At 48.7% G+C, this 22,309-nt stretch overlaps 7 protein-coding genes across 7 annotated transcripts; 3 read left to right on the top strand and 4 right to left on the bottom strand.

Moving 5' to 3' along the window:
• Positions 1-517: 517 nt before the first annotated feature.
• Positions 518-3,640, bottom strand: BROUX77_004231 (uncharacterized protein; the record flags this gene model as incomplete). Its single annotated transcript, XM_073748971.1, has 2 exons — positions 518-2,714; positions 2,766-3,640. The coding sequence occupies 2 exons, from the start codon at positions 3,638-3,640 to the stop codon at positions 518-520; spliced, it is 3,072 nt and encodes a 1,023-aa protein (XP_073604688.1).
• An 882-nt stretch (positions 3,641-4,522) lies between these two features.
• On the top strand, positions 4,523-5,413 carry BROUX77_004230 (uncharacterized protein; the record flags this gene model as incomplete). The annotated part of the gene is made up of 1 exon (XM_073748970.1): positions 4,523-5,413. The coding sequence occupies one exon, from the start codon at positions 4,523-4,525 to the stop codon at positions 5,411-5,413; it is 891 nt and encodes a 296-aa protein (XP_073604687.1).
• A 592-nt stretch (positions 5,414-6,005) lies between these two features.
• Positions 6,006-6,263, bottom strand: BROUX77_004229 (uncharacterized protein; the record flags this gene model as incomplete). Its single annotated transcript, XM_073748969.1, has 1 exon — positions 6,006-6,263. The coding sequence occupies one exon, from the start codon at positions 6,261-6,263 to the stop codon at positions 6,006-6,008; it is 258 nt and encodes an 85-aa protein (XP_073604686.1).
• A 1,276-nt stretch (positions 6,264-7,539) lies between these two features.
• Positions 7,540-8,789, top strand: BROUX77_004228 (uncharacterized protein; the record flags this gene model as incomplete). The annotated part of the gene is made up of 3 exons (XM_073748968.1): positions 7,540-7,632; positions 7,719-7,866; positions 7,978-8,789. The coding sequence occupies 3 exons, from the start codon at positions 7,540-7,542 to the stop codon at positions 8,787-8,789; spliced, it is 1,053 nt and encodes a 350-aa protein (XP_073604685.1).
• Positions 8,790-9,610: 821 nt separating this feature from the next.
• Positions 9,611-13,266, top strand: BROUX77_004227 (uncharacterized protein; the record flags this gene model as incomplete). Its single annotated transcript, XM_073748966.1, has 3 exons — positions 9,611-10,250; positions 10,324-12,342; positions 12,416-13,266. The coding sequence occupies 3 exons, from the start codon at positions 9,611-9,613 to the stop codon at positions 13,264-13,266; spliced, it is 3,510 nt and encodes a 1,169-aa protein (XP_073604684.1).
• A 435-nt stretch (positions 13,267-13,701) lies between these two features.
• On the bottom strand, positions 13,702-14,853 carry BROUX77_004226 (uncharacterized protein; the record flags this gene model as incomplete). Its single annotated transcript, XM_073748965.1, has 3 exons — positions 13,702-13,986; positions 14,047-14,519; positions 14,637-14,853. 3 exons carry the CDS (start codon positions 14,851-14,853, stop codon positions 13,702-13,704), a joined length of 975 nt encoding a protein of 324 aa, XP_073604683.1.
• A 1,015-nt stretch (positions 14,854-15,868) lies between these two features.
• Positions 15,869-16,762, bottom strand: BROUX77_004225 (uncharacterized protein; the record flags this gene model as incomplete). The annotated part of the gene is made up of 1 exon (XM_073748964.1): positions 15,869-16,762. One exon carries the CDS (start codon positions 16,760-16,762, stop codon positions 15,869-15,871), a length of 894 nt encoding a protein of 297 aa, XP_073604682.1.
• Between the last annotated feature and the right edge of the window lie 5,547 nt (positions 16,763-22,309).

Genomic DNA, 22,309 nt, shown 5'->3' with positions numbered 1-22,309 from the left:
ATTCCTCAGTCACTGGTGAATTTACCGGTCGTCGTCGGTTGTCAATGAAATCATAGTCGTGGAGAATTTCTTCGACGTATGGTTGTTGGGATATTGTCAGTGTTCGCTTTTCTTGATCTCGTCGAACTACCATCCCCAGGAATCGGCTCACTGGACCTAAGTGTTTGAACTTGAACCGATTGTTCAGTTTCATGTGGTACCAGTCTATCGCTGCCGTCTTCCCTATCACCAGTATGTCATCTACATAAAGTAGGACTATGAGTTGCTTGTCTGGGTTGTAGAACAAGCATGGGTCTACTTCTGATATGACGAAACCTACACTCCGGAAATATTCGCTCGCAGTGTTGTACCATTCTCGTGAGGCCTGTTTGAGTCCATATATGGCCTTGTTGAGTTTTAGTACTTGTCCTTTGGGAATATTCCTGAGACCTGGCGGTGGGTGCATGTAGATGGTTTCATGGAGGTCCGCTTCAGTGAATGCATTGTTAATGTCAAAGTGTTGACATTCAAGACCAGTCTATGCCACCAGCGATAGGCAGAATCGCAGTGTTGCCATGTTGACCGTGGGTGCAAATGTTTCGAAAAAATCAATCCCTTCCAGTTGTTTGAAGCCATGAGCACATAATCGGCTTTTGAAGAGTGCGATGGTGTGGTCGGGATTGTGTTTTGTTTTGTACGCCCAGGTGCTCGTCAAAATGTTGCTGTTCTTGCCTGGATGTGGTACTACATCCCAAGTGCAGTTGGCAATCAGCTGCGTTAACTCCCGCTCATTCGCCTCTACCCAGAAGGGTCCCCATTTGGAGTCATTGACGGCTTCCCAATAGTTCTTGGGTTGTGGGACTTCCACCGGGTAGTTCGGGATCGCCATTGTTATCGCCGATGCATTGGCGGTCAACACAAATTCGATGTCGATCGGGCCAAGATTCACCTTCTTGTGATGGGGTGACGTCGGTGGAGTTATCTCTGTATCGTTAATGGTTCGCTTCTGACTGATGATAGGATTGGTTTGATATGTTGGACCATTATCGGATGTGTCGGGTCTGGACAAGGTCGCAGGGTTGATCTGTTGAGTTGGCTCCCCTATTTCCTCAACCGTGGTTGTTGTTCCGGGATCGATCGGGTCCGGGAGCTCCCCTCTTTCTTCAGGCTTTAGGTTGGGAATGTCTTCCAGCATGACTTCTTGTTGGGGCTGCATGTCCTCGTCAGCGGGCCGTTCGGTCACAATAGTGTCTGATGAGGTGCTGTTGTCTTTCTCAGCTTCCGATTTCATCTTGTCGGTTGTTGCGGAGCCTAGCTCAACGTTCTCATTCCTAGTACTGTTTTCAATGCGCTCAACGATTAGTTCTTCCAACGATGAACCTTTCTCAATTGGAATCGGAGCAGGTGGTTCGTTTTCTGGTTCATTGGTGGTAGGCTTCGGTGCGCTGTTCTCTTTTCTGGGACGGCCAACTGGTCGGCGAGCAGGGGGTGTGTTGCTCGATCCTAGACCTGTATTGCGAGTGGGCAAGTTGAGGTGCACTGTGTCTCCAGCTGGTATTTCTTGTCTGAAGGAGACCTTGTGTGCCTTGATCACATGCTGTCGGTCTGGTGCCCATACTAGGAAATGCTTGTCGGTGTGGTCAGAGTATCCTACGAAGACGACTTCTCTCGCGTGGTGCATGTTCTTGTGCTTTGTGCCTGTTGGTAGTGATTCATACTCCATCAACGAGAAGGCTTTGCAGCCAAAAACGCGTAAGTGTTTGGTGTCTGTAGGTTTGTCTGTGAAGGCTTGGTACCGAGATTTTGAGCGGTCATGTGGTGGGGAGAACGTGTTGTACGTGTGTGTCGCTGCTGCCATGGCCATGAACCAGAATTCATTGGGTAGTTTGGACCATGTGAGCATTGCGTTCCCAGCCTCCTGGATGGTTCTATTCGCTCTTTCGGCTAGTCCGTTCTGAGAAGAGTGATGGGGAACCGTGTGTTGATTGTCAATTGAATATTCTTGGTTCCATTCCAGAGTAGTCGAGACGAGTTCTCGTGCGTTGTCACACCGAATTGCCTTTAGTTTGTGGCCGGATTGCAGCTCCGCCTGTGTTCGCCATCTGTTCAGGCTGTCTCGTGCTTCGGATCTTTCTTTCAGTTCATAGATCCAGTGCATTCGAGTGGCGCTGTCTACTATCACCAACGCGTATCGCCCATTGTTAAGTGACGGTGGGAATGGTCCCATGATGTCGGCAGATACCAGTTGTAAAGGTTCGCATGCTGGTTTGCTGTATTTGTTGCGCTTGTCAGTCATCTTGGTGAGTGTGCAAGCGTCGCAGTCGTCCATCGTCATCTTTGATTCGCGTAAGAAATGGCCGAGTCTCCCATGCTCAAGCTCTTGCTCCTCGGTGACGGCATTAAGCACAGCAATCTTGTTATTTCTCGAAGCAGTTTCGTCTACTTCGTACAGATTGTCGGCAGGGTTGTGTTGGCCAGTGAGTCGGACCTGGTCATCTTTATCTGTGACAACAACTTGTTTGTCGTCAAACGTGACTTTGTGTCCACTTTGGCATAGTGTGCTGACGGATATAAGGTTCTCGGTGATTTGGGGCACAATGAGCACATCTTTCAAGGGTAATTGCAATGGTTTATTATCTCTATCACTACTACGAACTGTTGTGTTGCCCACCTGGTTGGCCTTCAGGTTGCTTGACGCAGTCTTGACGACAACCGGCCGTGTGGTTTTTAGTGACCTGAGATTTTGGTTAGCGGTCATGTGCCTACTAGCTCCAGAGTCAACTAACCAGCGGGACTTACCAGTTGTAGGTGTTAGAGATTCATTGCAGCGCGAGTTGGGATGGTGGTAATCATCGCAAGTCGAGCAAGGAGGGTATTGACGCTCAGCATCGCGGTTGTGGTTAGGTCTGCGACGTTGGCCCTTTGCTGAGCGGGTCTCGACGGCACTGTTGGCTGCAACAGTGGGTGCCGGAGTTTTCGCCACGTGAGAGCTGGGGGCACCATGGCGGCTGGGTACATTTCTGAATTCATCTGTAATGAATTTGTCGAGTATGTCTTCGGCCGAAGCGTATGGAGTACTTCTCACGTACTGTATCGCGTGGTCGTAGCGTACTGGGTCGATCACCAATGAGATTCGACGCAGTAACTCTTTGTCATTGTGTATCTTGTCCGCCAATGGATCATAGTATTGCAACTGCGCTCTCACGCAGTTGATGTTTGCCCAGATGTTGGAAAACTTGGGGACCGGGTTGATGCTTGTCAGCTGGGTTTTGAGGTGTTCCTCCACGGCTCTGTCAAACTTGCTGAAATAATCTTCAAGCTTTTGCATGAGCCGCTCGGAACTCTCAGACGCAAATGTGAGTTTTTGCGTGTTGTTCAATGTGGATAGGACAGTGTGATATAATCGACTGTCAGTAACACCACAAGGAGCACAGCCTTCAGCGAATCTGGGTCCCGGTCTCACGTTTACTACCGGCAGGGAGTTGTGCATCAGGGTGTGGTTCAGAGTCTGAAGCCATTGTCGATAGTTTTCGTGTGTTGGGCTGGGGACACTGGTAGCCATCACAATGGACTGTGGCGGCGGAAAAATCTGGGGGATGCTGGAAATTTCTTTCCGCATGTCCTCAAAGTTGTTGAGTGGGCTGCCAGTGTTGTTTGCCATGTTTCTCAAATCTGGGGTTCTTGGGGTGCTGGTTTAAAGATTGGTAAAACGGGTTTGGAATGTAAATAAGAGGCTCATAACCTGTAGGTTCCAAAAGGCAGTGAATGTGGTGAACGGCACTTTGGATGAAGTTGAAGTTATCTATTAAGGTCTATCACTTATGGCTACCTCCTGGACAGCCGCGCGCTACTTATACTTCTGAATAAAGGGGCTGTTAGATTAGGGCATTCCCTTTAATCATATTTGTCGTCTGCGGTGTTTAGGATAAGTTGTAGGGTTGTGTAGTCACGTGATAGGGGTTATGGTGATGGTCTTGGGATCATCATTTTACACGTCATATAAATAAATCTCTTTTATTGGATGAAACTCATGCAACTTGGTCCACGAAAGTGCAAGATGAAGACTTGTAGCACTAAGACTACTGACGTCATCGATTAGTTAGTGTATATAACCCTAGGGTTCATATTCGGGGTTACTTTTTCAAACCCCACTTCATCATCGAACCCTATGGAATATTCCAGTAGTCTCGAGTCACACTCCTTTATATAGATTGTACTCAATAGTATGGCATAGAACACTCGCGAACCTTCACAACAGAATATCACATTACCAATAGCGATTCTGTTGTGTGATGCATTAACAATCAGAATGAGACTCTGGAATTATCCCGAATCTGCTAGATTTACCAGCTAACGTGTATAAAAATGGCCACCAGCTTCGTTCTCTTTGTGAAGATGTTTTGTCCTGATCATCATCAACTCAGCTTCACTTGCAACTTCAATCAACCTTCAATACCCTCTTCTCATCAACTCTTTAGCTTTTGAGCTTTTCATCCTCCCATCTTCTTTCAACCACCTACTTCTACTACTTTCAATATCCACAATGGCTTTCTTTGCTCCTCGCCTTGGCACCTCTGAGAGCTTTGCTCCTCTATTCAACATTATCAACGACTTTGATGGCCCAACTTTCCAGTCTAAGGCCTCTTCTACTTTCCCTGCCTCACATCCATTGGCCGCCTATATGGCACCCTCATGGAGCAAGTGTAGCTCTGAAAGTGACAGTCAGCGACCTATGACCCGGGCTCTTCGTACCTTCAAGCCCAAGTTTGACGTTCGTGAAACGGCTGATGCCTACGAGCTTCACGGCGAGCTTGCTGGCCTTAAGAAGAAGAATGTTTCTATTGAGTTCACAGATGCTCAGACTCTAGTCGTACGTGGCCATGTTGAGAGTGTCTACACTAAAGCCTCACCAACAGAGTCGCAGGCTAAGGAAGAGGTCAAGACCATTGAGCCTGATCACAGCGATTCTGTTTTGGATATCGATTCCACTGACTCTGCCGCCGAAAAGACCTTCGACTCTCGGGCTTCTACTGCCGAGTCTACTGCTCCCCAGTCTCCCAAGCCGCATAAGGCTACCGTTGAAGATACCACTGACGAAGACGACCGCTTCTCAGTGACATCGATGTCGAGCACTCACTCGGCCACTCCATCTCATACTGCGGCTTCTGCAACTGATGATTCATTGGCTAAGAAGCCTTCGGCTCAATCCCAAACTGAAGCCACACACAAGCCTTCCGAGTCGTTTGTGGCCAAGTCCAAATCTGACAAGGCCAAGTACTGGGTTCAAGAACGCAGTGTTGGCGAATTCTCGCGTACTTTCAGCTTCCCTTGCCTTATTCACCAGGACAAGGTCCATGCTTCTCTGGAGGACGGTATTCTGAGTGTTGTTATTCCCAAAGCCCGCCACGAAACCCGCCGCATCGTCATCTTCTAAACAGTAGAGGTCATACGTTACTAGCAATAGTTGTTTCTCATGGAAGTTGGCATTGGGCGCAGGGGTTACAGGACTTTGCACTTGCATTTTCTCATGGTCTATCAAGTGATCAAGAGTAGTTAATAGGTAGTCATATAATTCAGAACTCATAATCACATTATTCAAGTGTTGTTGACTTATACTGTGAACATGATGGGAGGAATAGTCACACACACATTAGATGTACAAGACTATGCGTAGTTAGCCAATTAATTAGTAGTATTGATGCATTACCTCCGCCAGCCCTAGAACTGACCAGATTAGCGTCTGACTCTAGACGACTTGTTTCCATCGTCTTACGTTTGTCTGACGCACACGAGAGCCGAAAGCCCGAAATGTTGGATATAAAAAGACTCCTTTCTTCTCTTCAGGATGTAGACTTAGACTTGGAGATCATCGATAACCGTTTTCTTCTTTCCCGATATATTTAATTCCTACATCTCGACCTGGTAGATGGCTTCACCTTGATGCCCTAGGGAAATGCCCTGGTATATATCTGCAGCAATCTTGTGAGATTTTACATGTTTGGGCTCAGGAGTGAGAACAAAGGCCGCTAAGCCAAAGGCCACGAACTCATCTTATCTAAGACCTCGTCTGCTTGTTTTGTCTTGAGGAAATCGATCCATTTGTACCGGGTGGCATCGTCAACCACCATCAAGGTGTATTTGGGCTGAGGTCTGTTGCTAGTCACAGTTGCCAGAGCATAGGACGGAAGTAAGTGCTCTGGTACAGACTCAGCGAAGCCGAGGAGATGGCAGATGTCATGGAGAGGTCTCACGATGGCAAGCTCGTTGTCGGAGTATGGGCCCATTAGCGGGGGAAGACGTTGATCGAAGTAGACACCATTTTGCCGAAGTTGCGAAGTTAAGAGCAAGTTAGTGGGCAAATTCAACATGTGACAAACGTCGAGAATGACAAGAATAACTTTAGCTCCATCTGAAGTTCTGGTGTTGATTTTTATTTTGCCAGTGTCCGCGCAACGGAGAATGACTCCGGAACCCTAAATCTGGGTTATTTCAGCCTTCTTGTAGTCGAAAAGGAGCGAGCGATTTGCGGTCATATAGAAAGAAACACCCGAGTCCACGACCTAAAGGTCAGGATGGGCTAGGTCTCCTTCCGTGATACTCGCCAACGAGTACGTAGAGTGGGCCGAACCAAGGAAGACAGGTTTGGGACCCTTTTCAGTCGGATTGGAAGGCTGGGACTCGTTGGAGGCTTTGTCCTTGTTCTTCGGATTAGCGCGTTACTCCCGCTGCGTGATCTCACTGTCGATCGGGCTCCTTATCTTTTCAGGAGAAGGCCATTTGTCTTTGGGGACGTCGTCGGTGACATGCCGCAGACGGGAGAACCATGCTTCGATTTGGTATTGGGCAGCGCTGGTCATGAAACCTAAGAATAGGATGGGTGGCATCTCACATTCGTGGATCTTGAGTTTCTCATTGAGAGTGCGCAGCTTGGTGACGTATTCTTGAGGAGATAAAGCCTATAATTATTTAATACGAAGACTTGCGGTTGTCCTTTGACAAAACTAGATTCCGGAATGTCGAGGGTTCAAAGAGATAGTAGAATATAAAAATTCAATATATCAAGAAAGAAGAGAACGATGAACGATAATCTCCAAGTTTAAGTCTACATACTAAGGAGAAGAAAGGAATCCTTTTATACTTTCAGTTATCTATTGCTGCGCAAACTACGACTACATCTCTGGTTCTTGAAAACATAAAGCCCTGAGTGAATATTCAACTTCTTGTTCACCAAACCCTAATATAGACAGCCCTAGGGCTGACTGAGGCATACTCTGGCCCTGTCCTGTCCCCACTTTTAAGTCATGTGACCTGGCGTTTCTGCCTAGCGACAACACGCGTTTAGTCTCACGCGCCTTCCTCTCTCGATCCATCGTCCCGAAATCACTTTGGAGGCCTATCCAACTCGAGGCAAGAGCAGTAAAAGCACGCACAAAACTGGCACCCAGTCCGCAGAGAAAATTATCTTCCCCATTTTCTTTCCAATTGTCTTCGTACTAGAACTCTTTGCTCAACACCACCACTCCTCGGTTTTCTTCAAGCCCAATTACAGATTACCCCAACATGAGTGACGAGTACGACGAGGTTCCGCCGGCTGGCGAGGAGGAAATGGGGCAAACCGGCCCCGGAGCCCCGACGCCGTTGACTGCACTAGAGGTCAGTTATACTTTCTACCATTGTAACAGCAACTTGTACTACTGCGGGTTTGGCTCAAATCGATTCATGCTAATACTGCTAATTAGGGGGTTGCTGGCCTGACCAAACGTGATATCCAACTAGTTGTTGATGGCGGTTATAATACGGTTGAGTCTGTTGCTTACACTCCACGTCGCATGTTGGAGCAAATCAAGGGTATATCTGAGCAAAAGGCTGGCAAGATTCTGGCTGAAGGTACGTTTCCATCTATTAATGCCCAAAGGCTACTGCAGTGAAGTGCGGTGCTTCACTCTCATTACTACAGAGTCGACTCACACGCTCGTCGTTTACTAAATAATTGCATAGCCTCCAAGCTCGTTCCTATGGGCTTCACCACCGCTACGGAGATGCATCAGCGCCGTAGTGAGTTGATTTCCATTACAACTGGGTCCAAAAACCTGGACACCATGCTTGCTGGAGGCATAGAAACAGGCTCAGTGACTGAGCTATTTGGCGAATTCCGTACAGGAAAGAGTCAAATCTGCCACACGCTTGCAGTTACATGCCAATTGCCTTTTGATATGGGTGGTGGTGAGGGTAAATGCATGTACATTGACACCGAAGGAACTTTTCGTCCTGTGCGGTTACTGGCTGTGGCCAACCGTTATGGTCTTTCTGGCGAGGAGGTTTTGGACAACGTCGCCTACGCCCGCGCATACAATTCTGATCACCAGTTACAACTACTCAACCAAGCCTCAGCCATGATGTGCGAGACTCGCTTTTCGCTACTCATTGTCGACAGCGCTACATCTCTGTACCGTACGGACTTTTCGGGCAGAGGTGAGCTGTCGTCACGTCAAACACACTTGGCACGCTTCATGCGCACACTGCAGCGCCTGGCCGACGAGTTTGGCATTGCAGTAGTAATCACCAACCAGGTCGTCGCTCAAGTAGACGGTGGTCCGAGTGCCATGTTTAACCCGGATCCAAAGAAGCCGATTGGCGGCAATATTATTGCCCATGCTAGTACGACGCGTCTGAGTTTGAAGAAAGGCCGTGGCGAGACTCGTATCGCAAAGATTTACGACTCGCCGTGTCTTCCTGAAAGCGATTGCTTGTTTGCCATTGGAGAAGACGGCATTGGCGACCCTGCACCCAAGGACCTGGAGAAGGATTAGGATAAAATATAGATGTGGACGAATAAACGAACTGTATGAGATATGACAGGTGGGCAGTTTTGCAGCAGGAGTGTGGAGGTTTGACAAGGGAACAGCGAATCTTGGTTTATGGTTGTGAGGTTGCTTCTTCTTGATACCATCTTTCTTGTTTCTCTGCTGATATGTTGATTTCTATATTGTGTGTCTACCATGCGCGTTTTCGTTATATGAAATTCGCCATAAAAAACCTACTACTGTTCCCTGAGAGTTACAAAGGCAAGCCGTTAGAACTCGGAATTCAAGATACGTGCATTCGTGTTGAGTTGTTATCGTCAAATATGTACATTGATTATGTACATTTCTTAATCACGTGATCTCACGATGGAGGGTTATGGAGGTTAGGTTACCAAGCAACTGCAACTGCAACTTTGAACACAAACAGCCTAACCTATCACGAAGCCTAAACGAATGCTTTTCTACTTTTTGACCTCGACCTCAGTCTGGTTAAAATCTGACATTTTCCATTTCACGGCAGATCAGCCTCGCTATTGTCTCGTGCCTCTGGCTGGCGTCGCGCTGGAAACCAACTTGGAAGCTGGTTTCCTGATCGGGATAAGTGTGGGCCCTGTTCTTTTTTCGCTGCCCATAGCCTTGTCTCAAACATCACCACCGCCCAGAAAAAAAACAGACGCCTTTTGCTTAACAGCCAAGAGGTCAAGTCACGGCTCGCGCCTTGTTTGTTTCCTTGCACTGCTGTTTTTCGACTGGCGGCTGAACTTTATTACCGCCCACCCTCTCTCAATCTCCCAAATCGCCGACCAACCTCTGCAAGAACTGCAAATATGGACACAGGCGATCTCCAATTCGCCTTTGTCGAGACGCGCCTCAACCTTGAGCCTTCTGCCCTTGCCAATGTTGTCAACATTCGAGTCGCCTCAGCAAGCCCGTCAAACGTCATCACAAGTACCTTTAGCAGAAAACCCGGCGCCCGCGACAACGATGCCGAAGCCGTCTTTGCTACCAAAAACCTTGCCAGAGCTGCGTCCATCTACCACCGCAAACACCATGAAACGCCCCGGGGCTTTCTCTGGCGTCTGCTAGAGAACAACACCATTCTGAGTCTGCGTGCCGTAGATATCGCGCAGCCGGGGAACGTGGCTGATGCTACGCTCGTCATCAACTTCATTTTCAACACGCCCATCGCCACTAACTGCGTCGCGCTGGCTGATCCGGCCGATCTGGATGCGCTCTTGGTGTTTGTGCTTGATCAAGCTAACTGCCTGCACACATTCTCACTGCGACCCGATATCTTCCGACGACGATCATCGCTTGAGCCCGCGATTGCCGACTTGTGCAAGTCATACTCTCCCACCGGGCTCTCTGGCAAGCTGGCCCACCGCCTAACGGCCGTGAACGCCAACCAGATTCTTATTGCGCTGCATGACGGTGGTCTTCTGCGTTTGGATCGCAGCAAGGGAAATGGTAGGGATAATAATACATCCACAAAGAATGCGCATTCAAATTCGGCTTTGCTAACCTGTGCTTTTGCATCTAGAGCACCCATACTTCACCGAATCCATGACCAATGCGCAGAATTGGAACTATGGCGTACGCAACTTTTTTATTAGAGCCAACACTGTCAAGTTTGGGAAGTGGAATCTAGATTACAGCACTGTCATTGACGCCCAGACTGCCAACCTTGGCACCGTCCAAGATTATCTTTTCACCGTTTCTCTCGATCACCGTCTTCGAGTTTGGAATCCCAAAACCGGCACTATTCTAACGATTGTCGACATGTTGAATGACCAAACTGATAGCCAAGATTCCAAGAAATGGACTTTGGACCCCACCCACACGAACCTGATCCGAGTCTTGAACGTTGCTAGCGGACGTGGAATTATCGCTGCATACTCCCCCAAAGGTGTTGGGCAGTTCAACTTTTGGAAGGTGACCGCCTTGGAGGATGGGTCTATTGTCATGAAGCCATTCTTCCCCGAGTCGACCTTTGAAGCAGTATCACCTTCAGTATCTGACAGCTGGACCATGGCCGACTTTGCTATCGGTCTGCAAGAGACTGACGCTTTGGACATGTGGGTTCTGTGGAAGAACAACACCACCTACCGTGTTATGCGTCATTCATCACAGGTGGCCGAGCTTCCATTATCCTGGCCCAGTTGGGAATTGGTCCGCAGCTACAGTCTCCCAACAACTGCCCCACGCTCTGGTGCCTGCGATCCAACTGACCCAACTGAAAGTTGGTTACAGCTCTTAATGCGCCCTGGTCGGTTCACCAAGGTGACTCTTGAAACTGCTCTCACTATTTATGAGCGTAGTATCGGAACTGGACTTGTTCAACAGAGATCTCGGAACTTGGCCGAGAGCATCTGCTCAGTAGTCAGTTCAACAGCGGCTCTTGAGCGGAGCACGTCGGGTGGTATGGACTACGAACAGTTCCGGACAGCTACAGACACGCACTGGAAGCGATTTTACAGATTAGTCACCGAACTAGACAAGCAACGTGGTGATGCGTTGTCTCTTGTCTATGATAGCCAGTGCGACATGGCCTGGATTGTATGTGCTGACTACGTATCTGTGATTCGTGAATGTAACGACTTTGAGCGCCTGTACTGGAATGGCACCCAAACCTCTACGGCAAGCGACGATGTACAAGCCATAAATCTCTTGGGTACGGCCATGGACTTTGTTGGAAGCTTCCCCGAGAATTTCCTGCAAACGTGCAATTCTGTACTCCGCTCGGAGCTTTACGACGAGATTACCAAGACTGATACAGATCGTATCCAATACTTCTACGAAAAGTCTGCCTTTTGGCGCGGCATCTCCGAAGAGGACTGTTCCCTAGTGGTAGATAAGCTGGGCCAGAACTTCGCCAATGTCACCAACGAGGCTTACAGCAAAATATTTACTCACATTTTGGTCTCGAAGATTTCCAGTCCCCCAGTACAATTCCCCCTCACATCAATTGGTCGCAAGCTCATGGTCAATATTGTCCAAGACAATTTGGACATGTTCTGGATCATATTCTTTACCCAACTCATTCTCCTAGTACACATGGAGTTTGAGTGGGAAGATGAAGAGGATGCCTTGCACCAACGCGTGGCTGTCGGCTCCGTCTACTCCCAGATCGTCGATATTCTGCGTCGCCTATCCTTACTAAAATGGTTGACGCAGGCTGAGGTAAGCGTCCATGTTCACAGCAGTGGTAACAGAACAGAAGACGACTCTCGCCGACCAGGAGAGGGTATGCATCTAGTAACCACTCTAGAAGCGTATCTTTCCAGAGACCTGGGTATATCAACCTTGAATCATGAGCCCATGTGCCTCAGTCTTACTGAAATTGCGACTTCACTGTGTGCACCAGATAGCACTATAACTATCTCCGTACCCCTGGTGCAGATGCATCTGGTCAAGGACGACAGGCCAGACATGGCACTAGAGCTGGCGCCATTCGGTGATCAGGAGCCATTTTCAATTTATGTGCTTGGTCGCACGTATCTGGCATTGCGGGAATTTTCAGCGGCTGCATCACTGCTTCGCAAGGCTGCTGTAGGAATGGGTAAGTGATCCACGAAGTAATGGTACAACCGCCGTAGTCTTTACACAATGCTAACTTCGTCTCTGTTATGTAGCAGCCGAGGATGCTTTAATGGTCCGAGTCAACGCCAATCTTTTGGCAGACGAAGAAGCGTCCTTGCTAGGCAATGGAATGGCCAAATACTACATCCACCTGGTAGCACTCTTCGAAAAGCACAAAGCTTGCAGCTATATACTCGAGTTTGCCCAGCTAGCACTATCTATGAACTTCTCATCTGTGTCTGACACTGTTGCCATGCGTACTGATTTGTTGTCCCGCCAATTCAACGCTTCTCTGGTTCTCTCACGTTTTGAAGTGGCACACGCGGCGCTGCTTGCTCTCCGCCAAATGAATTCCACGCTCCAAAAGGCCTGTCTTGCCCGACTTGTTGAGCGGATGAGTGAAACGTATCATAGCTCTGAACTCGTCGCTCTTCCCTTCCCTGGTATGACAGCCGCTGTCGACGATGTCTTGTCGGCCAAATGCCGTAGCACGCTCGACGTTGTCAGCGGGCCAGCATACCACCAGATCTTGTATGCATGGCGTATACGCCATCACGACTACCGTGGCGCCGCGTCGGTCCTTCTCGATCGCATCAACAAGCTACAACGCAGTGGCGAGGGCGATCAGTTCCTGGTCGAGGGCGCCACCGATACACCTGTCACGCGGCAGTACCTGCTGCTGATCAACGCGCTAAGCTGCGTCGATCGTAAGCAGGCGTGGATCTTTTCCGAGGAGCTACCTACGTCTCTGGATGGGCGCACTGCTATGGTGGTTGGCGAGCCCAAGCGCAAGGTAGTCACTTTGGCGGATGTGCGCAAGCAGTACCAGATGGAGTTGGATCGCATTGCAGCAATTCAAAACAACGATTTTGGGTTTGAAGATGGCGATGCGATGGAGCTGTAGCTTGGGCAGGCCGGGAGAGAGAAGCGGGGGGGATGGGCTTTGTTTTTTTTTGCTGTGTTGTTGGATTCTGTTCGTGCCATAAGTCATGCGCGGGCTGGAAATCACTGGAGTTTTCGGAATTGCAATGAGAAAGTCTGCGCATGTACGTATGTGTCTGTTGTTTTTGTGCTTGCGGAATACGAATACCATAATATTAGAATCTTGTCTGTGGTCACTTGACCTCTGTTTCTGCTGCTGCCATTGTTCTCGTGATTTTTTAGCCCATTTATTCGTGATTTATCTTATTGATGGGTTGAATTACACGCGTGGTATCTTTTTCAATCTGCTAGAAATCCAAAACAGCCCTTCGTCTCGTTGTCCATTGTTCAATATATATCACATTTCTATGCGCTTGTGCATAGGGTCTGTGGATATTTGGCGCTGTCTCTATACTGTTCACCCCTGGGCAGCGGCAGCAGCCAAGTCTGCTATGCGCTTCTCAGTCGGCGGCGGCGGCGCAGTAATCAGATTGGGCGTGACGTTCTCGGGGGCTTGGCGGTACAAGATTATTTCACTTTGCTTGAAATATCGGCGGGCATCTTCGTCGATTAGCACGAGACTGAGGTAGTAGCGCGTACTGAACTTTTTGTTGACGTCGCGGAAGGTCGGTGTCAGGTCGAAGCCGCCGAGGAAAAGGCGGATTGGGATAGTTTCGCCGCGAGAAGGAGAGCCGTCCATGATCTATTGCGGGGGGGGGGGTTAGCTGGGGCGTCGTGAAGAAGAGGATGCAATGGGAGGTACCTCGAAGCGCACAAGAGTCTCACTCTCGTTGTACTGATTCGGCGCAGCGCCCGTAGTCTCACGACGGATAATCGATAGCTCCATGTGCTTGATCTTCAAGCGAACTAGTAGGAAGTAGATGCGGCCAACAATTACATCTTTGAGATGATACTTGCTCTTGGAATACTCAAACTCAATGTGCAGGCAGTCCTCAATGCCTACGTCCATTTTGATGCTGGAGTTGAGCTCGGGCGGAAGGCTGTATGAGTAAACCCAGATATCTTTCTCTCGGATAACATCAGCCATGCGACGTGAGACAGTTACGCGTACAAAGTAGCGCAGCTTGACGTTGATGCCATTGTACGATTCGTACTGCTTTTCGACGTTGCGGAAATTAAAGTCAAAAGTTTGCGGATGCTGTAGCTCGCCGGGCGCAGCAAGCTCTTGGACAAGTGAGAGGAACTCGTAGTGGTTACCGCGATCGAAGAACATTTCTAAAGAGACATGGCATGTTAGTATAAGAGAGACAGAGAGGGGCAACAGCTTTGATAGGGAGAGCAAAAGACCAGAGACAGCCGACACCCCGCTATATGGGATATTAACAAACTCACCAATCGTGCCGATAAACTGAACCTTGATGCCCATGTGCTCTAGACGCTTTCCATCCTTGGGCCGCACAGTGACCGCGCCCTTGACGCTTTCACCGTCCATGTACAGCGGCGCCTTTTCGCGGCGGTTCTTGTCGAGGCGCACGTCGACCATTTCGCGACTGTCGGTATCCTCGAGGACGACATCGATATCGACGGGGGTTTGGAAAAAGTACGACATGGCGGCAATAATATGGCTGCACTGGCTATATACTGGCGGTGGATGGCTGCGATAGTGCCGCCAGCAAAGGGCTTCGATATGAGGGGAAATAGAGCTCCGAGATAGCGGTGGAGGAGGAGCAGAGCTAAGCAGAAAAGACCGGGCAAGCGACTAGACCAAGAATATATTGAATGCAGAAAGAGAAGCGCAATTGAGAAACTGGCGCTGGACGGGCTACAGTATAAGGCTGGGAGATGCTGATTACTAGCTCATAACTACCGCGATGTCCTGAGTGACGTCGCTTTGAAGCTAGGTTGAAGAAGGGCAGTGTGGCTTAGTAAACGGTTGGTTAGACCCTAGGAGGATACCCAAATAGGGTAGTATAACCCTAGTGTCGGCTGTAGCAACAGCCATATAAATGTGGGTAATCCTACTACTGATCATCAGAGTCCGATTAGTGAAGACTAATTTAGGGAGAATGATGAAAAAAAGAGAAAAAATCACATGTATTGCTGTACTAAGAGTTCTTCTTGGGTGTCGAAGCAATCAATTACAAACAGAAAAAATGCAGTTCACGACAGAGTTGATTGTGTATGTCCCAGTATTAATTAGTGGGACTGAGCTAACATAGGCATATCCGAGGCCAGCATTTTGTGTTACCCAGATTTGCGGGATTTCTCCGTCGCGGCTACAACCTCGGGGCGCAGGGATGCCGAGGCGAATGATAAGCTGAGATTTCAATTACCGTCAGTGTCTCTTTTATAGTTGTTCTAGTGTCGTTCGGGAAACGTGGGCGATAACAGGTCGGGAGAATTGTCCGAGTTCCTTTCAGGGCATGAATGCTCTAGCATGGACGCATACACGTTCACAGAAGGGAAAAGAATCACGGCACACGACAGACTGGCATGAAGAAATGAAGCGCATGTATAACTAACTACATAAATGGTAGCTAACAGGCTGACCGACTCAGTACAGAAATGACACATCAAAACGATAACCTGCCCAAGCAAACGCACTGAAATAATCCGACCAATGTCTAGTTTTGATGGCCCTTGCGTATGGCGGCCCAAATCTTACCCACCTTGCCTTTCCAAGAACCTTTCCGAGCGTGGGGAGGCGGAGGACGACCACGATTGGGAGCAGGATTAGGAGCCTCAGGTTTAGAGTCAGGAGCCTCAGAAGCAGGGCCAGGAGCGTCCAACGGAGAATCAGGGACGTCAGAATCAGAATCATGGGGTTCGGGCGCAGGAAGAGCAAGTAGAGCAGGAGGGGCTGGGAGAGCAAGAGGAGCTGGAGGAGCTGGGAGGGCAAGAGGAGCTGGAGGAGCTGGGAGGGCAAGAGGGGTTGGAGGGGCTGGAAGAGCAGGAACAGCCTTGCGGAAGCGAGGGTTAGGACCGTACACGCCGGCATTGATGTACTCAGGCGTCTGTGTTTGCTTCATTTTTTGGGCCTTCAACATGAAATTTTGATAGTTTATGTCGTACGTTTCAGGAGAGTTGATAGACCCAACGGCAGCGTGCTCATTACACGCGTTGTTGCCAAAGTTGTAAAACCATTTGGGGTGGCCGTTGGAGATAGGGACGAAGAAGACATCACGGCTTTCATAGTAGCCATGCGTAACCTCGATAGCAGCGCTGGAAAAGCCACCATTGGGGGTGCATGGGCTGTCATAGTTGGACTCAGCGACACCGTTGTATCCCTCCATGAAATGAAACGCGAGAACATCGCCGGGGCCAGTTCTGACGTTGGACGGGTAGAAGTTGGCGAAAAAGACATTAATAGGAATGGTCCGGCCATATTGGGGAGCTGGTGTGTACTCGTATTCAGTAATCTCAGGGTGATACTCGATAGGGGCATCACGAGACTCAGGCCTGAAGGGGGCAGCCAGCGCAGTGCTGGCTACGAGAAGAGCAGCTGGCACGACGCGCATTTTGATGCCAATTGGTGGATACAGCGGGAGAATAAGGATATGGGCAAGTAGATGGTGCTTCTTATCGAGGAAAGCGGGTGGGCGATGAAGTAGAGAAGAAGAAAGCAAACATGGCACTTGGTTATGACGGCAGTCTTTTGTATTTGATATCCGAGTCCACCAAGACCATGGTTAGACCTCTGATTTGTTCTGCCCTGTGGCCTTTCTACCGCCCACTGCATTGCGTGGGCCTGAATTTGTAAACACAGACACATCTATCCTATCGCGATTCCTAATGCCAAAGCATAGGCGCTTTTTAAAGGTCTTTGTTCACTTGGTGAACTACCCTAGCAAGCATACCCGTTGGGAAGCCCGAAAAACTCGGCAATCCAGAATGAGCTTTTTCATCGTCCGCCCCATTGCAAGTATTCCTTTTGCGTGGGTGCTCTCAAAAGGCTTCCGTTCCTCTGCCGCTAGCCCCAGCAACTGGGTTCTTGGTCAAAGACACTGGGTCACGCAGAATCGACATGAGCGACAGGGGGTCTAAGCTTTCGTCAATGGACAAAAGGTTGGCTGGTGCTGAGGGTTGGTGAAGGAGAGGCGCATAAATATAGTAAAAGGAAATCGATGACAGGGACGAACTGTGAGTATTGCGCACTGCACAACACGTCGCGTCGGCAAAAATGGAGAGACAATGCGTCCATCCTCTTCTGAAAACCGTGTGTAAGTAGTCAAGTGTGTGCGGGAGAAACACATTGGGAGATGCTTGGGGGGCTAATACAAGCACAGACACATCGTTTATATTTATAGAAATTCACGAATAAAAAGGAAAAGAAAAGATGTGGGTATGTCAGATATCTTTATAGAGGGGCTCCACGGGGGATTGATCTTGTATGCATAATGCAAAGTCTATTTCATGTCATTCTCAAACCCACGAGGCTTTCACGTTAACTTTGTTTCTAATCAGATCGAATGCTCTACATCCTGGTTTGATGTAGATCTAGTTTGGTGGCAGGGTGATTGGCAATATTGGGATTTCCGGATAATCATGGGCGAGAACACTAGACAGTGAACTATTCGAAAGACTAGGACTTGAAAGTTGTTTACAAGTAACTATAGTTAGTTGGCCGCTATTACCGGAAGCCCCGAGACGCTTCCCTACTAACTTGTAGTTGTGGTTGGAGTGAAGAGATCGCTTGAAAGCAACGGTGTTTGCGGGGGCTAGTGCATGAAGAGTTTCTCAGAAAACGAGATACATCACCCATTCAATCAAAGGCGACGTGGTTATTTACACGCACAAAATCAACTCGCAACTGATAGATTGAGAGGGTAGTGAGGATTGGTTTGTATCAAGGACATTTCAGTGTCGTTCTATGCTACGATGGGTTTATATACAAGGGTAACGCCACATGTTAAGATAAGGGTTTGTTCTAATGTGGCGCTGATAGTGTAGCGTAGGATTAGGGATTTATCAAACCATAACGGCAGCAGACCATGATACAGCCCCAAACACTCTGCCGCCCTGAACACCTTCCAACCGACAACCTACAGATTCTCATCCAAGTCAACTCCCAAGATTTGGCGCTGACGCATAGGACGCCCCAGTGCCGAGACCCTCAGAAGACTACCACTGGCATCCAACGGAGTGGTTTTCACACACAGAGTGGACGAAAGCCAATGTCCATGTCTAGCGTGCGGAACAAAAGGAGGAGTCTGCTCGGTATGCGCCCTGAACAAAGGTATATCCCAGCCCAGCCATAGTCGCCGCGCCAACCCAGAACGCCCGTTCCAAAGACTGGCTGTAGATTTCCACGACTTCAAAGGCCATGAAATCTACAAATCGGCAATGATCCTGGGCGACAGATACAGTTGTTACGCGTGGACAAAGATACTGCCAACAGACAAGCAAGCACCATCACTAGAGCAATCTTGGACATCACCGCTGCGCTAGAAAAAAACCACAGCACCGAAGTAGCCAAGATCGAATGTGACCAAGAGCTTGTCATTAAAGGCCTAAGCGGGCCACTACAAACATACGGGATATAATTAGAAGCATCCGCCCCTTACAACCAAGATCAGAACGGCGCTGCGGAAAGAATAGGCGTGACCATCAAAACAAAGTATCGCTGCATCTCGATTGATTCTGGGCCCCTAGAAAAACCATAGCTAGAAAAGCTGAAAACGGCAACCTTCCTATACAACAGAACGCCAATACAAAGGCTCCAATGGAAAACCCCGTACGAAGTCATCCACAAGATCAAGCCCTCCTAAGAATCATAGGAAGCATCGGATACCCCCTCTCCTCCACAACAAAACGAAAAGCGAACAGGCTAGAACGAGGCCTCCCCAAAGCATCAACGGGCGTTCTTGTCGGATACGAGGACACGGGAATGTACAGACCGCGGAACCCAACAACAGGCCAAATAAAAGTCTCCCGGGACGTCACGTTCGACGAATATACGATATGGGCCAAAGCCAGCACAGACGTAGAAACCTGCATTTACCTCGAGGCGCCGGAATGGTCACAACCAGAAGTCGAGTTAGACATGGTTCTCAGATTAGACCTCCAACAAGAAATCGAATATACGGCAGCCAAGAAAATCAACCCATCTGCAGCAGTCTTTATAGCGGCCTCCGACCCCAACTGGGGCAAAAGAGCAAGAAAACGCCCCGGCCGTGACCGCGAAAACCCCAACTTCAACCTCAACACCTTCCAAACGCTATGGGAACACAGGCACTCAAGCCCCATACCTCTCTCCCACATGCCAAACACCCCCCTCCACTTCGGCGAAGCAACCCGCGGCCCTATGGCAAAAGAATGGGAAGCGTCCATGGCCCGTCACATCAGATCCCACGAAGAACTAGACTCATGGGACATTGTCGATGCCACAGAAGCCCAAGACATGTCTCTCCTGGGATGCTGATAGGTGTACAAATACAAATCACAAGACGGCACATTCACAGATGCCAAATCACGACTAGTGATGCGAGGAGACCAAGAGAAGCTAGACCCCGATGAGTGCGTATATGCCGCCACTCTAGCACCTCGTATCTTGAGATTAGTACTAGAATTTGCGGCATCCAAAGGATACCAGACACAACAATTCGATGTAACGAACGCCTTCATGAATGCTACCCTTCCAACACCGTTCTACATGCGAATGTGGCCAAGCGGCGAGAAGCTGCACACCTCCCCGAAGGTCATCCGTGTCAAAAAGGCACTATTTGGCCTACGGAAAAGCCCACGCCTGTGGCAAAACCTCTTCGTCAGAGAAATCGAATCTTGCAGCAAGCTAAGAAGGCTACAACAAGAAACATGCGTCCTAGTGAACCCCGCTGCAACAGTCATTATCCTGTTTTGCTTAGACGACTGGGCTCTACTAAACGCCCCTACAGATAAAGCAAAGAGAGAAGCAAGAGACCTCCCGGAACAACTGAAAAAGAAGATCGACTTGACCGGGGGTGAAGAACTACGCCATTTCCTTGGAGCCAGATACACCAAAGAACCATCAACGGGACACTAGCACCTAGACCAAAAAGCATATATCGAGAAACTCGGCACCAACCTCGCCCAGCACCTGTGGGGGGTGGCATAACACCAAAAGTCCCCATAAGAACCGAGAAGCCTCAGCCTTATGCCGAAAACTCCCCGCCCCAGTTGAAGACTCGGTATCAGAAGCTGATAGGCGCCCTGCTCTGGCTCGCGACAAACACAAGAGGAGACATATCGTATGCAGTCTCCCTAATGGCAGAGTTCAACGCAAACCCGAGACCCGAACACTGGTTACAACTTCTCAAAATCCTGAAATATCTTTTGCACACATCCGACGCCTATTTCGAAATACGTTCCGACGGCCTGCCAATGGAAATCTTCGCGAACGCCTCATTCAGAGACAGACGGGGAGGCAAAAGCACTCAGGACATGATCATCAAATGTTTCGGCACGCCTGTCCTGTGGCGGTCAAATAAGCAATCATCTGTAACAACTTCAACCACAGAAGCAGAACTCTACGCTAGCACCGCGGTAGCTAGAGAAGCCCTATGGCTCAGACGAATCATGACCCAGCTAAAGATCAACACGCGGCTGCCCATGACCATACACTGCGACAACCAACAAACCATCATCGCAGTAACGTCAGAAAGTGCCCCAGCCACGTCCAAAATGAAACACGGTAACCTAGCGAACCATTGGATAAGGCAACAAGTCTCGAACTCAGTATTAAAGTTCACATGCTGCCCGACAAAAGAAATGCAAGCAGACGGACTTACAAAACCAATCGTGGACCTGCAAGCGTTCGAAAAGTTCAGACAAGCCTTGAACATTACCGCCGGAAGAACGCCAATGACGGAGTAAGAAGGAAAGCGCAGGTTAATCTGCCTCCCAATTACTAAAATACATATCGCTTCTTTTCAAACGAATACTCTCTGAAAAGAGCCGCTCTGGGGGTGTGTCAAATTATAAGGGCAGCAGACCTTGATGCAACGCCACAAACACCACAACACATAACTCAAGATCTAAGTAAGTCACAAACAAAATCGTGTGAACGTCTTGGATCGTCCTACGGACGCCATGTGAACGGCACGTCATGAGTCGTCATGAGATCGTCATTAAGACGGCACATCCCTATTTACGTGTCTGCCATGAAACGCTATGAACCGACATGCAACTATCAAAAGAACATCAGTGAATGATAACCTTAAAATCTCGGGGAATCTGTTGATATTATCAGCATGCCAACCCTACAAATAGAAGCATCTTAGGGTTGCGCTCCTGTGACTACATCGGAATTGTCTTCATTGAATACATTCTCTTTCTTTGAACTCTTTGAACTTGTGACGTTCCAGATACTTCTCCGTACAGGACAACAGTGAGTCCTCTTATTAAACACTGATAAGTACAAACTAGGAATACAAGAAGGGTGTTAAATTGAGGTAAGGGTACAATGGATGCACATGACGACGAGTGGCCTGGTGCACGTGACTTAGGAGACCCACTACGATGCATGAGATGGGTATCGATTTCCGAAACTATACACCCCCCTATCACAAAAAAAAGAGAGGACGTCCTATGAGATAGAGAAGAAAAAAGAAGGGATTTAAAATATGCACTTTTACACCCGGTTAACTTATTCAGACTTTGACACGATGTCGCGTGGCGTATATATGTGGCGTTGTGGCACAAGGGAAAAGCACTACTGGACCCACTTGTGAAAGAACCCTAAAACCCCTGTCGTGTTGAGCCTCACATAACTGTGGGTCCTCAGCGGCATCATGCCGCCGAGGTAAGGAGACATCAAATGGAAGAGAGAAGAAAGAGGAAAAGAAAAAAAAATAACTATAGAACTTAATAGATTAACTATCAATAACTTTACCAGTTCTACAATAGATGAGCTAAAGAACTGATCAGCAAGTAAAATTGCTGGTTACACAAACACCGGAACTGTGAGAGCAATAGGGCACGTTTTTGAGACTCACAATTAGTTGATATCCCGAATCATCCGAAAGGCCTTGAGCGTGGCTCTGACTATGGGGATGCTTTATATTAAGGAGGCCTTGCCCACAGAAGTT

This window comes from Berkeleyomyces rouxiae, assembly GCF_048999995.1.
Source record: "Berkeleyomyces rouxiae strain 22BRR77 chromosome Unknown BrBRR77_ptg000004l, whole genome shotgun sequence".
NCBI classification, from domain to species: Eukaryota; Fungi; Ascomycota; class Sordariomycetes; order Microascales; family Ceratocystidaceae; genus Berkeleyomyces; species Berkeleyomyces rouxiae.
Note: the sequence above shows the minus strand (reverse complement) of the source record. Positions and strands in the feature narration are given on the sequence as shown.